Genomic DNA, 14,610 nt, shown 5'->3' on the forward strand with positions numbered 1-14,610 from the left:
TTAGAGTCTTGAATGCTGAAGTTGTTTCCTGGGAGTGTCCCCTTCAAGATACTGAGGCTCCTTGACTTACAGTTTGAACTGACCACATCATCATTGTTTTCATTCAGGATCCACTATGCCTCCTGGATTGATGGAGTTCTCACAGTCACGTCATCCATTAAAGCTCAACAGACAGGGTGTCCTTTCGGGTCTCTGCACTTCATGACAGGAGGAATTCCTGTCATCAGCTACAGATTTATAGCTGCCATGAAGATGGTCACAGAAATCATGCTATGAAGCTCTTCTCAAGCTTTTGCCATTTTGTGGTGACACACCAATGGTGGACTTCAGTATATAGCACATCCCTTTGCAACATCAGACACTCCATTACCACTGATGGAACAGTAATGTTCCAATGCCTTTCAAATTAGTTGGTGTGATGTTGGGAAGGTTTCGGCTCAATGACAGTGAGTTGGTGTTTACTCTTAGCTTTGTTCATGAGCTGTGCCAGTCACTGTTTTATGTTGCAGGTAATATCCTGGTACTCTTTCTTTAGACATGGGCACCATAAACACATTGGCAAGCATGCATGTCATTCGCTTTTTGATGATGATAGATCAGAATGTTTGACCTATTTTTAGTCTAGCAGGAAATCTCTCTCGACTGGTCGTCCTTTGAAATGTAGCTGAGAGTCTAGAGTCTGGGTTTCAGCTTCTTCTTCCACAGTGTCTGAAAGTCTCTTCGGCATCTATGAGCAGCATTTGCAGCTTTTAAAGATGGCGCCTGATGGTCCTGAGACATATCCTGACTGTGTCTCTAATTCTCCACATTTTGATCTACTGCTGTTTCCTGCTAGATCCTGCTAATGGCTTGCTGATCTTGCCTTTTTTCATGCCCAACGTGTTGTGGCACAACTGGTACATATCTTCAACCTTGGTCATGATCTTTTACTTCATCTCCTTTCAGAGTGTTGTCAAGGATTGTATTTAGATCCTCACCAAATATGACCCATTTGTGGTTTGCTGCTGGTGGTAAGTTTAAGTGTGGTTTCTTCTCAAAGTCTTTAGGACTTCAAGGTTCAAAAATCTTCCTGAGTTCTGAGTAGGTTGATTAGGGAGCATTGTCATTTCTCTCCTGGCCCTGCCCCTCCACCAACTGACAATCAACCTCAACCTCAGACAGGTCACTCTGGTGCTCTGTTCTATGTTGCTGACACGGTTCTTTGCATTAAAACAACCGTGATGTATGGGTGATTTAGAGTCTTCAATTGACCAAACATGCATGCTTTTGGACTGTGGGAGCAAGTTGAAGTACTAAGAGAATATCCACACAAGTACAGGAAGGGCATGCAAACTCCATATAGGAAAGCTGGACCCGAGCTTCAGACTCTAGAAACCTTAGAACTGTATGGTAGACAGTGTTGCCACAGTTACCTTGAAAAAGTAACTTAGTTACTTTACTGATTACTTGGTTTTAAAAGTAACTAAATTGCGTTACTGATTACTTGATTTTAAAAGTAACTAAGTTAGATTAAAAGTTACTTTTTTAGTTACTTTCAGCAGCTGCCGATAACACCATCTCAACATAAAAATAATGCAGTAGAAACGGAGTTCCAAATACTTTATTGAAAGTGCATTTTTAACATGAAAATAAAGTTTTTTTTTTATGAAAAACAAAATAGGCAGTCTCTCTTGACTTCTTGTAACGTAAATACTTTTTATAAAACAAAAAATAAAAATCTATCCAGGTTGAAAATGAAAATCCCCTAAATTCCTCTATTGTTTGTTTGTTCCGCTATTCCAGTGTGTACACATGTATCAGTTTAAATATTTATTAGTAGTTATTGACAGTTATAATTGTTTTTTGGTTTGTTTGTTTTTTCTCTTCAAAATAATGATCAGGAAAACAAAAGGTTGATAATTTAATGTTAAATATAAATATTTAACCTTTAGACAGACACCAACACAATTAAACAGAATATTTGCACATTGTGAAGTATTTCAGAAACATAAATTTAAGACATGAAATAAATCTACCGTCCAGCCAAAAGAAATATGAAGCCACCTTATGGAACAATAAATCTATCAAACACATTTTAACCACTTAATATATGCAAAAATATTTCCAAAAGTTCATTTCCCTTTTTAATCAACAATTTTGGAATGTAACAATTTTTTTTCTTTTGTCATCACTTTCATTTTTGGTTAATGTATGACATCTTTTTTTGTTTTTTTTAATCTGAGACACGATGATGACCACAGAATCACTACTGTTTATATTTTGTTTTTTGGGCTGTCGTAATCGCGGGCACGTCTCAGTTCTCCTATCTGCTGCTCATGCTAGTTGTAGACATTGACAGGGAGCCACAAACTGAGAAATTGTTTGTAACTGTTACAACAGTGAGATAGTTTGCCTTCTTCATGAAAATGTGGAGTAACGCATTGATTCTCTGGACAGTAACTTTAATCAGACTACTTTGTAGAATAAAGTAACGCGTTACTATTAGTTACTTTAGAAAGCAACTTTTTTGAGTAACGCGTTACAGTAACGCGAGTAACGCGTTACCGGCAACACTGATGGTAGATGTGCCAACCATTCACCCACCAAGTGGCCACAAACTAATTTAATTTAAATTCATCTTTAAAAGAATATCACAAGTTGTTTAGACACCATACCAATCAGGGTCGATGTGTACGGAGATGCATTGATTGTGTAAAAGAGCAAGATTACTTTAAAATTCATCAAATTAGTGTTAATGAATTCCCTCTGTACAGAGTCTTCTTTGTGTCATGCCACTCAGCTATAGTGGCACAAAGAGCCTCAGTCATTATGATTCAGAAGAGGACTCTACTTGCTCCATCCCCAGACGAGTAACGCACCACAGATCAAAAAGACGTCATTCTCATGATTTCTGAGTTAGAAAGGTTTCACCTGACTCTTGTTGTTTTGAATTTTTGAGAGCACATGCACAAATGCAGAACTGCTTCTCAGCCTTCTGTAAAAGCTCTTCTTCTCAAACAGAGACCGCAATCAGATCATGGCTGAGCTGCTCACACTACACGCCAGCCACACATTAGGGACACCTGGTTGTTGACTTTATGCATTTTACGTATACATTACACACACAGGCACATGCACAGTCTGTTCTCTTTTCATTTCTGTCTCTTTTGTCATCTATCCCTTCAAATCTGCCTGCCTGCTCTACATACCACTCAGGGGGATTAGTGTGCGCACACTCACACTCATGTACACACACTAACGCAAGCCAATGCCATTGCATAACTACACATGCAAAGGCACGAGCCCCTCACGACTTCCCCTCCTCCATCATGCTTCATCATGAGCTCACGCCCCTCTGCAGGCAATGAGAAGGCGGAGCCAGGGCGACTGCCCCTGCTTTTTTTTTAATTTTTTATTAAGGAAGTCCTTCTTAAGGTGACATCGCTGAATAAAAATGGAAGCTGTAGAGCTGTGCATTTGGTAGGCCTACCTGAGTCTCTAATGGGGACTTACCCGACGTAATCCACCTGTAATACTAGTTTAACAGCACTGAACATTTCTGTTCAGATGACTACTGGTAATCCTCCGATCATGACACTGAAACTCACACTAGTTTTTTCTCTTTTACACATATTTACATTATCCTTTACAAATAAGTTCTACGGAAAGCAACATACATGCAGTTAAGCAGTTGATGCTAGGGTATTCCATTGTAGATTAGAGAGCATGTTTTGATACATTTTGATGACCGTATTTTTCGGATTATACGTCGCCAAAAATGCATAATTAAGAAGGAAAAAACATATATAAGTCCCACTGGAGTATAAGTCGCATTTTTGGGGGAAATTTATTTGGTAAAATCCAACACGAAAAACATACGTCATCTTGAAAGGCAATTTAAAATAAAAATAAAAGAGAGAACAAGAGGCTGAATAAGTGTACGGTATACTAACGTTACATGACTGACATGCCTGGTAATGTCAGTAAAGACGTAACATATTAAGAGTGAGTCAGGTGACGGGAGTCGGAGGCGGAGTGTTGAAGCACAGAGCCAAAGGCTGGCGTTTTATTGGCATCAGCTAATGAGGTCTTAACAGCAACTCCCCACTCAGCTAGAAGCTAACAGGCTAACTCCCCTTTTACACATAACAAAACCTTCCCTTCGTTCCGTGGGTGAATTATGTTCCCATCACTACAAGTTATTCATATAACTCTAGCATAAAGAACATGCTAACAAGCTTACCAAACTATCAGTTTTACTCCAAATCACTAAATCCAATGAAATCTTCACCCTCGGTGTCACTTTTAAACAACTCCCCCAAATTGGGACGTAGACGATGGCCGCTCCCTCTTCTACAGGCAATGTTGAACTTATCAACACAGGCCTAGAGCGCCCTCTTGCGGTTTAGTGTGAAAATAACATGTGAAATGATATAAAAATGTGTTAATTTCACACATAAGTCGCACCAAACTATGAAAAAAACTGCGATTTATAATCCGAAAAATACGGTAATAGTAACACTTAATCATGAATACTACATGTAAAATATGGCTATTAGTCATTAAATGGTTGTCCATACAGCATGTAAAAATTGTTGGTTATGTGTTCCCAGGTGGGGAACTACAAACGTGCTGTCAAGAGATTTGACGATGGCCATCGACTGTGCAATGATCTCATGGGCTGCCTGCAGGAGCGGGCCAAGATAGAAAAATCCTACGGGGATCAGCTGACTGCCTGGTCCAAGAGATGGAGACAGCTCATTGAGAAAGGTTGAATGCTATAAAACAATTGTTGACATAAATTGACACATTCAGTCTAAGTTTGCATTATTGGACTTACGTCAGGGCCCCAATACGGCTCTGTGGAGAGGGCCTGGTTGGCTGTAATGACTGAGGCGGAGAAGATAAGCGAACTGCACCAAGATGTCAAGAACAATCTGGTGAATGAAGACGTGGAGAAAGTCAAGAACTGGCAGAAGGAGGCCTATCACAAGCAAATGATTGGAGGCTTCAAAGAGGCAAAGGAGGCAGAGGAAGGATTTAAAAAGGCTCAGAAACCCTGGGCAAAAAAACTCAAGGAGGTGAGAGAACATTTTTTGTCTTTTTTAAGTACAATGTGCATTTTTACGTTACAGACAAAATGGTCTCTGCCACTTGAATTGATAAATTTCTCTGTAGAAGATAGGGAAGATACTGTATTGTATCCATTAGGAGCCACTACTGTAAGATCAGAAGCTTATTGTACACTGCATAGTGCCTGCTTGGGAAGCAGCCAGAGTGAAATCATCGTTTCCATCAACAAAAGTAGTTACCTGCATTGCTGTCTTAATGAGTTCTAATCAAACTTATACTATGGCAACATCCACTCTAATCTTATTGGGAGACTGCCAGAGCAGCCACAACTTCTATATTTAATTTGACACGTCGACACATGAAGTAGTCAATAAAAATAGTATGTGATTCTGAACTTGTGAAGACGAATGCATGATCATACTTATGTGTTTGTTGTACCCTGTCTTCAAGTCAGGTTCATGTGTGCAATAGTGAGAAAACTTGTGTTTGGGCATGCAGATGGAGACGGCGAAGAAAGCTTACCACATGGCTTGCAAGGAGGAAAAGCTGGCTGCCACTCGAGAGGCCAATGGCAAGACTGAAGCTTCTGTCACACCGGACCAGCAGAAGAAACTCCATGAGAAAGTGGACAAATGCAAACAGGATGTGCAGAAAGTAGGGAAAAGACAGGAAATGTATATGTAATGCCCTGGTAGTTGGTGACACAACATTGTCACATTCTAACCCCGGGTTTTCACCGGATGCGGTTGCGGTGCGGTTGCGGTGCGGTCCGGCGACGCAAGCAATTAGATTCCATTCATTCGAATGGTGCAGTTTACACCGCTTGCGGGTGCGTTGCGTGTCGACTGCGGAAGGCCTGTGGCGTGCCACAAGCCTTCCGCAAGGATAGACCTATTTTCTATTTTTGCCGGACGCCGCAGCGGTAGGCCTCCGGCAAATGGCAAGCTAGCACAAAACACATCGAGCAGGACAGGAAGACCGAGGCAGTTTCAAAATAAATTTCCGGTTACCTTTCAGAATAAAACACTCGCCAGGTCCTATTTCGCAAGTTTTTCAGCAAAACGTGACGTGGGCGTCGCCGGGCCATGTGCTCATTTACGGTTTAGACACCAGCAAACATGGACGAGGAGAAGTTTATATTGGAGGTGGAAAACCACAAAATAATATATGACACGGCACATCCTTTTTATAAGGACTCCAATGTATTGTGAGTTTGATGTTCGCGATTGCTTGTTGTGCCCGTCTCGCTTGCCGTACTGAGCGGCAGCCGGACGCGGAAGACAGAAATAAAGAGTGGACCCGCACTGACCCGACTCTCGTTATTAATATACTTTACAAGGACAACCAAAAAAAGGATGCTGCATGGAATCTCATAGCAGAAGAAGAAGAAAAGGTTAAATCAAAAGAAGTCCACCTCTCTTTCTGCTTCTCTGTTGAGTACAGACTTTCTGTATGTTTGTCGTTGTGAAATGCCACATGATCGCGCGCGCGTGGTCCCGCGAGACACGTTGGGAAGTGGGCGGCGACGGAGCTGCCGGACCACAGCTGTGCGGAGCCGGTGTGGATTGACAAAAAAATTGACCCGTCCGGAGCACGCAGTCAAGACGCACCGCACCGCAACCGCACCGCAACCGCATCCGGTGAAAACCCGGGGTTAAGTATTCAAAAAAACATGACTTGCACAAAAGTAATACTCGTGACTTCTAAAGATGATGCAACACCAAATTAACACAATGACGCAACTAGAAGGTCACCTACCGCTAGATAAAATCCGCTCGAGTTCGCCGTTACGATTTCTGAAACAACCATAATGAAACTTAATTACAGTCATTATATTTACATAACCAAACGAATCAGAGAGACTAGATTTCACATATTCTAGTTCAGTGGTTCGCAACCGCGGTCCTCAAGCCAGTGTTCTAGTTGTATAATGCTGTTCTGTGGTGATTACCCCACGAATGAATCAGCACATTGGACACTGCACCCCCGCTCCCCGGAATAAAGTTCAGGCTCAGGATTTTTTATTTTATTTTTTACTTTAAGCCCTGAATAAAGTAAAACAAAACAAAAAAGAAAGGGAAAAAAAAAATGCCGTTTCTTCTTCTGTTGTTGGTTTAGGGCTTTCTGGTGCACTGCTGTTGATATAGCGCCTCCATAATGGCACAATGCCGCACCTGCAGTTAAAAGAAGCTCAATCAACACACCTGGAGCGCTATGTTGAGCGATATCAGTCACTCAGGTTGGAGGTGCAAATTAGGCGGAGGTGGCCGCCTCTGAATTTTGTTCACAGGAAAAACCCTGCACACAAAAAAAAAACTGTGTCATCGTTTTGCAATTCTTTGACAGTTAGACAAATATGAAACATTCTTAGAAAAAAAAAACACAAAAAGTACAATCACACCTACCGAAAGACATATTCAGTTAACTGAGGTGATATAGCTCCAATCCAAAATTTACTGGCTATGCCCGCCACATATTCCAAACAATTGATGAGAAATGAGTTTTTCTGGTTGAATTTCTGCACATTGCAATTATAATCCATGTACACTGTATGTTAAATTAAAATCAGGAATTTAGAATACACCAGGCTTTCTGATTTTCCAGAGGTGCTTGCATGTGAGTTAATCGTTTTCATTTCTCTCAGGCTAAAGAAAAGTATGAGAAGTCTCTAGAGGAACTCAACAAGTGTGCACCACCCTACATGGAGAGCATGGAGCAGGTATTTGACCAGTGCCAGCAGCATGAGGTGAAGAGGCTGACTTTCCTCAAGGAGGCCTTGCTGGACATCAAACGGCACCTCAACCTCACAGAGAACCAAAGGTCAGCCAGACGAAAACACTGAAAACACCACACTTGACCTGCACTAGGCCGAAACAAGTCCCATTTTCTTCCCATGTGATATTATAATAAGTAGGTCATTCCAAACCATGTGCAGGGAGAGAAATTAGGACCCACTTTCCTCTTTTGAGTCTTTACATCAGGGGTGTCAAACTCATGTTAGCTCAAGGGCCGCATGGAGGAAAATATATTGCCAAGTGGGTCGCATCGGTAAAATAAAGGTATATAACTTAAAAACGATTGCCTTCAATTATACGCAGATTTTCGCTATTTGTGTGTGTCAGCCCTAAATTACGGAGCTCAGCTGTAATCATATTGTTCCAAAAAATATATACAAATGCAAATGGAACGCGGCAACACTGAGTCCTGAACGTGTTAAATCTACCTGTTTTGCATATATATTGTTCCCAGAATGCATTGCGTGGCACAGTTAATGACGTTATAAAGACGCTAATACTTGTCATATCTGTTTGTCTTACCAGTAATTGAATTTGTGTCGTATTTAACACGTTTGTCGGTCTATGATTAAAAATAATAATAATAATAATTAAACAAACCATAACTTTAAGTTGTGTGTAAAATAATGACATCCAGAATGATTCCCCCATACAAGTTGCGTTGCTCATCTGAGGACTGCTTGTGAAGTGGCAAATTTTATATATTTTGATTGTGGCCGACTGATTAATTAGTTCGACATTACAATTTTTTCTTTTTTATACTTTACAAAATCATCTTGCGGGCCGGATTAAACCCCTTTGTGGGCCTGATCTGGCCCGCGGGCCTTATGTTTGACACCCCTGCTTTACATGCAGTTCAATTCATCCATCCATCCATTTTCTGAACCACTTGCTCCTCACAAGTGTCGCGGGGGGTGCTGGAGCCTATCCCAGCTGGTTATGAGCAGCAGACGGGGTACACACTGAACTGGTTGCCAGCCAATCGCAGGGCACAGTTCAATTCATTCACACTATTTATTACTCACATTCCATGTGTGTGCAAAAAAAAGAAAAAGAAAAAGCAAAGTAATATAGCGTGAACATAAATCCTACATGTATAATCTATTTTTCTTTCTGCTGATTCTGATTTGTTGAAAACCCACTAACACAATTGACAGTGCGTGAGTGTTCTCAGCTGAGATTTCAAGTAAACTGTTTGTTTCACTGGCAAACTAGACAGCAACTATCCAGTATCCTCTGGTGGATATTTCATGCCATTGTTTTCTTTTGTCAGCTATGCCACAATATACAGAGAATTGGAACGTACGATCCTGTCAGCAAACACACAAGAAGATCTGAAGTGGTTCAGCAACAACCACGGGCCTGGCATGCACATGAACTGGCCCGCCTTTGAGGTACGACCTCAAACGTAGTCTAACAAAGGTTTGATTTAATCTAATTTAATCATTATTTATCTCAAAGAATCACATAATTTAACACAGTAAGACCGATATGGATCAATAATATATGCTGATTCAGAGCAAATCCAAAACTTGACATACATCAGTTATGTATAAAATAAATACTTTGGGTTTGGCGTGAGGAGTGCAAAGCCGCTCTTAATTTATATTCTACTTGTTGCACCCATTTGAATGTGTGCTGAGTAGGAATACAACCCAGACCAGGCAAATGCACCACCAAAGAAGAAGAAGCCAGATGGAGCTCCACCCACTCCTAGCACTGACCACGTGGCTCCCCCTGGTGACCGGAGCAGGTTAGTTCCTTTGACTTTGAAAACCGCTTGTATTTTTCTTTAAAAAAATAAATAAATAAATAAAAATAAAAATAATACACTTCTTAAATCAGATAGAAAGGTGTCTTTAATTACGAAATAATCTCACAACATTGCTGTTTTCTTGCAGTGTTCAATCAAATCATCAATATGATATCCAATTAGTATTAGTATATAATATTTTCCAGGTCTGTTGTTAAAATATATATGTTTATGGCACATGAATGAGCTGCATTTTTGCCTGTCACTCATTTAGCATTGGACTTATTGCATACCATATTCAATATTATCATGTATATTCTGTTCTTTAGTGTGAGCAGCTATGAGAAGAACCAAGCATACTCAACTGAGTGGTCTGATGATGAGCAGCCTGCTGCGTACTCTGGCAATGAAAACGGTGGAAATGGAAACTCATTTGAGGAGGATTCCACCACCGGGAAAGGCGTTCGCGTGCGAGCGCTCTACGACTATGATGGCCAAGAGCAGGATGAACTCTCTTTCAAAGCAGGTAAAGACTAGTAACAATATTATTGTGCAACCGCATCTTAATTGTTTACAATGACAGATGTCGTTGTAGTCAGAAATTCCCTACATTACCTTCGATTGTGTTTTAATGTATCTTCCACTTAAGGAAATGATTGTAATTAGTCAAGAGTGGCCACAAGGATAACTAATTAGAGGCACCTGCCGCCACAGTGATATGTAACAATTGAACACAGGCTTCTGGCAGCATTACAACTGGAGAAACCGCCACAGATATAAATATGAAATTACACACATTTAGGAAGAGCAAAATTAAACTGGATAAACTTTAGGAATGTATGGATATGACAGCATACTTTTATAATAATACTCCATTTAAAAGGGGAAGTCAACCCCTACAAAAAAATCTTGACAACAATATGTAATACTGTATTGTTTAATATTGTGTGATTGTAATATGAGTTAAGCAGCAAAATCATTTTCACAGTTTTTATCAGAAGGCGACCATTTTTGTTTGTTTGTGACGTTTCCACTGTTCCGAATATGGCAAAGTTTCAACATTATTCAAAAATATCATTAGAATTGTGAGTATGTGAGCTTTTTTTCAACATGGCGGCCCTGGTTGATCTCCTTTGCTCTGCTGCCACCTGCTGGCCGTTTGTGTCATAGCTACAATTTCTTCAACCGTTGCAGTTGAGAGGCTGCATGAAAGCCTTATGTATGCGCTAACATAAAAAAAAAATAAAATAAATAAAAAAACTTTGGGACACTTAAAACATTTAAAATAGAACATATTTATACGTTTTTGGGACCAAATGAGATTAAAGAAGAAGTTAGTCCAAATTTTTTCTTTACAATATGTTCTATGCAGCACCAAGAGTTTAAACGCAGTATTCTGATTAATATTGTATTTGTGGAATATAAATTCAGCAGCAAAATGCACCCATTTTTATCTATCTTAGGGGGCGGCCATTTTGCCCCTTCCTGTCGATTGAAGATGACATCAGAGTTGCTCAGGGCTCATGTAACAGCCAATCAATCTTACGAACATCACATGACAAACTCAGAAAACAACTGAGGCATGATTGGTCGTGACCTGAGCCCAGAGCAAATGTGATGTCATCTTCAGTCAGCAGCATGTGGCAAAATGGCCGCCGCCGGAGTTAGGGGGAATACAGGTTGTTTTTGCTTTGTTCATGTTCCACAAATGCATTAATCAGAATGCCGTGTACTTTACACGAGTGCGCATGAAACATATTAGAACATTTATATATAATAATTCTATACGAAGCTACACGTAATTTTATGGAAATTTTGGGGGGGTTGACGTACCTTTTAACTCATTCACTCCCAGCCATTTTCACAGAAGCAATCCCGTTCGCTCTCGGCTGTTTTACTGGATTTTGACTGATTTTGCAAGGCCCACAGAATATTGTGTTCTATTGCTATAAAAGCATGGAATCTATCAAAAGAAAGATTAAAGTCTTTTCTTTCATCAGGAAAAAAAAAGTATGTTTCTATCTGTTTCCGTTTTGCAGCAATTAGCATTAGAAGACAGCTAAGTTTCATCAGTTTTCACAAATCTACTCAAAATTGTAAGTAATTGAGCTTTTTTTCTTGATGGCTCTGGTTGATCTCCTTTGCTCTGCTGCCACCTGCTGCCCGTTTGTGTACTAACTACCATTTCTGCAACCGTTCTTTGCAGTTGAGAGGCTGCGTCAAAGCCTTCTGTATGCTCTAGCATAAAACAACAACAACAAAAAAACGTATTAATACGTATTTGGGACACTTTGAACATAAAAAAAACGTATTTACACGTTATTGGGAGCAAATGAGTTAATAAGCATAGATTCTTTATAAACAAACTTTGAATTGAATAATAATTATAATACTAATCTTGATTCTTGTTTTCAATTTAATTTGACCATTTGACACCATCTTGCGTGTTGACGAACGTACGCTCTGACTTGACAGGCGATGAGCTGACCAAGACCGAGGATGAAGATGAACAAGGCTGGTGTCGAGGTCGCTTGGACAGCGGCCGAGAGGGACTGTACCCGGCCAATTACGTTGAGCCAATCTAGTGTAATGGCCGGACAAGGAAAAAAGACGCTCCTGGAGGCAGCTTGAACGGCATCATCAAATTGCACCGCACATAGCCAGAGACTTAAGAGCAACACATCCCTTGCCCAACAGATGCGTGAAGCAGTCATTCAAACTTAGTAACTTAAAAGACAATACATCAGTATAGTATATTTTATCCAGCTTTTGAGGTGGTTGGACTTCAATGTTTCGAAACAAGAATGGCAGTTCTCCCAGTATATACAAACTCAACTATAGACCTTGACAGGAACATATATGGCTTCTCTGTGTAGCTGTATATTATGTACAATGCAGCTTATTTAAACACGCAGTCTAATGCAGTCTGTTGTGCAAATGGAAGGCGAATATAATCAGAATAACCATTCGACAAAATGAGCTTCTCTAACCTGCATTGTGTATATACAGTATGATGCCATTTTTGTGTAGCTTTTTTTTTTTTTTTTTTTTAATGCTTTGAGTCATCATTCTTACATCAGGAATGCTGTGTCGTGTTTTAAGTACCACAAACAGTATCTTTTTATTTTATTTTATTTAATTTTATTTTATTTTTCTCCCTGGGGTGGATGTTTTGTTGTTTGTGCTCCAGTCTTAACCTCTTTCCCCTTGTGTGCAGTGTTATGTGTTTAACCGTTTCTGAGCGCGCATAGCAGCATGTGCTATGCAACAACTCACATTCCCCGGATCCTCCAGCCTTGATGAGGCCACAACCTGATGCAACACTCCAAATGCAGACGTCACTTTTCAAGCATCGCATGCATCCGTTCCCATGAGAGGAAGCTTGCTGACGATGCGCTTGATTTTATGTTTTGTTTCGTCGTCGTGCGAGCCATTGAAAAGAGACGTGACAATTCCAAAACCGTGTCTACTAACAACTCGTGTCAATGACCAAGCGAAGGCTGATCAGCGCATCCTTTTGAAATGAGTGCTGCAGTATAAGAGGGGTTTGGAACAATGCCGACGCCAGCGTTTTTCGACCAGGAAGGGGGTCAATGGTGGCACGCTGAGCCCCAGACCACTGTGTGAAGACCGAGCCTCTTCAACAAGGACATGAATGTACTCGTGTTCAGGCATGAAGGAGGCAACAGAAAACTCGCTTCTTCACTGTCCAAAACCCCCTACTAGTATGTGGCCCGTTTTTATGCTGAGCCAAAGAATGACCCGCTACCATCAACTGCGTTTTCCCTCCATGCAATAACCTCACATATCATGTAACTAGACAAGATCTATTTGTAGCTGCCTCCCACGCCACCAAAGCTTCATTTGTCTTCACACCACTGGCAATGCCACAGGGAATACTTTTGTCACCATGAATGCACTTGCATGTACAATGCTTGCAGTGTATTATGGGCAGATTTTCATTTGACTTTTTTTTTTAAATCATATCTACCGTATGTTTGCGTTCCGCAAATAGATTTGTGTGTTATGCGATGGGTTCCTCCTAGATTTGTTCAAATGGATACTGCACGAGAGATGCACCTTTCAGAAGTGCTGGAGTTTTGGACCAACAGTCAGATGTGTTAAGCTCTTCCCGGAACAGGATTTGACAGGCTTAGGTATCGCAGTGAGGAGAAACACATCACCAGCTCACAAGTTGTGTCTTACGAGTCAAGTTGTCCAGCGAAGCAAAAAGGACTTGAATCATTCATGTCCCGTGCGCACACAAACACACAAAAATGACCTGGTTACATTGCCATTTTGAGGAAGACATTAAGTATGTATGTGTTGTGTAGAAAGTTAATTAAAAAAAAACATGCAAGTGACTACAAAGACAAAATCTAGTGTTATATATGTAAATGTGTCATTCAAATAACATCAATGGAAAACATGATTGGACACCATATCGTATGAATTCCATGGCGATGGTAAGTGTATCATAAAAGCATTACTGTCAGATTTGTATATGAAGATGTAATTTAAAGATTATATTATTCTATTGTAACTGTACAACTGTGTCGAGTTGAAAATGAGACCTAACCATGTTGAGGCAGTCAAAATGTGTAAGTGTAAATGCTTTTTTTTTTTTTTTTTTTTGGAAATGTTGATCTCTTCCTTATGCACACGGGAACGCAGCTCATGTTGTGGAAACCCTATATTTGCGGTCTAGGTGATGTATGTTCATAGTTAGTGATGTACTTTTATCTCCTAACTGGTGTAGTGCCTGTTCATCTTGATGTAACAAGACGTTCATTTCAATATGCATAAAGATGATTATGATCACAGATAAAAACGATAGTGATAAAAAAATAATAATAATCCCAATCAAATTTGTTGTGATGTTGTCAATATTGCGATATTGGTTTGAAAGGGAAACAAGTTTGTTTGAAAAACTGTGGTCTGTGTTGTTTTTATTTTATTTATTTGCCTGTCTGTGTCTACATCATATATATGAATCATAGACTAATTTCC

The 14,610-nt window shown here is 40.1% G+C and overlaps 1 protein-coding gene across 2 annotated transcripts in view; it reads left to right on the forward strand.

Annotated features, from left to right (window-relative positions):
- The window catches only part of pacsin1a (protein kinase C and casein kinase substrate in neurons 1a), a 29,242-nt gene extending 14,706 nt beyond the window's left edge, over positions 1-14,536 (forward strand). For both annotated transcript variants that reach the window (XM_077512595.1, XM_077512596.1), the window contains exons 3-10: positions 4,593-4,749; positions 4,825-5,060; positions 5,551-5,706; positions 7,697-7,872; positions 9,121-9,241; positions 9,494-9,600; positions 9,930-10,126; positions 12,076-14,536. In XM_077512595.1, coding sequence (XP_077368721.1) covers positions 4,593-4,749; positions 4,825-5,060; positions 5,551-5,706; positions 7,697-7,872; positions 9,121-9,241; positions 9,494-9,600; positions 9,930-10,126; positions 12,076-12,185 — 1,260 coding nt within the window. In that variant the 3' untranslated portion in view covers positions 12,186-14,536. The remainder of the gene's footprint in view (positions 1-4,592; positions 4,750-4,824; positions 5,061-5,550; positions 5,707-7,696; positions 7,873-9,120; positions 9,242-9,493; positions 9,601-9,929; positions 10,127-12,075) is intronic.
- The last annotated feature ends 74 nt before the right edge of the window (positions 14,537-14,610 follow it).

Source organism: Festucalex cinctus, chromosome 2 (genome assembly GCF_051991245.1).
Source record: "Festucalex cinctus isolate MCC-2025b chromosome 2, RoL_Fcin_1.0, whole genome shotgun sequence".
Classification (NCBI taxonomy): Eukaryota; Metazoa; Chordata; class Actinopteri; order Syngnathiformes; family Syngnathidae; genus Festucalex; species Festucalex cinctus.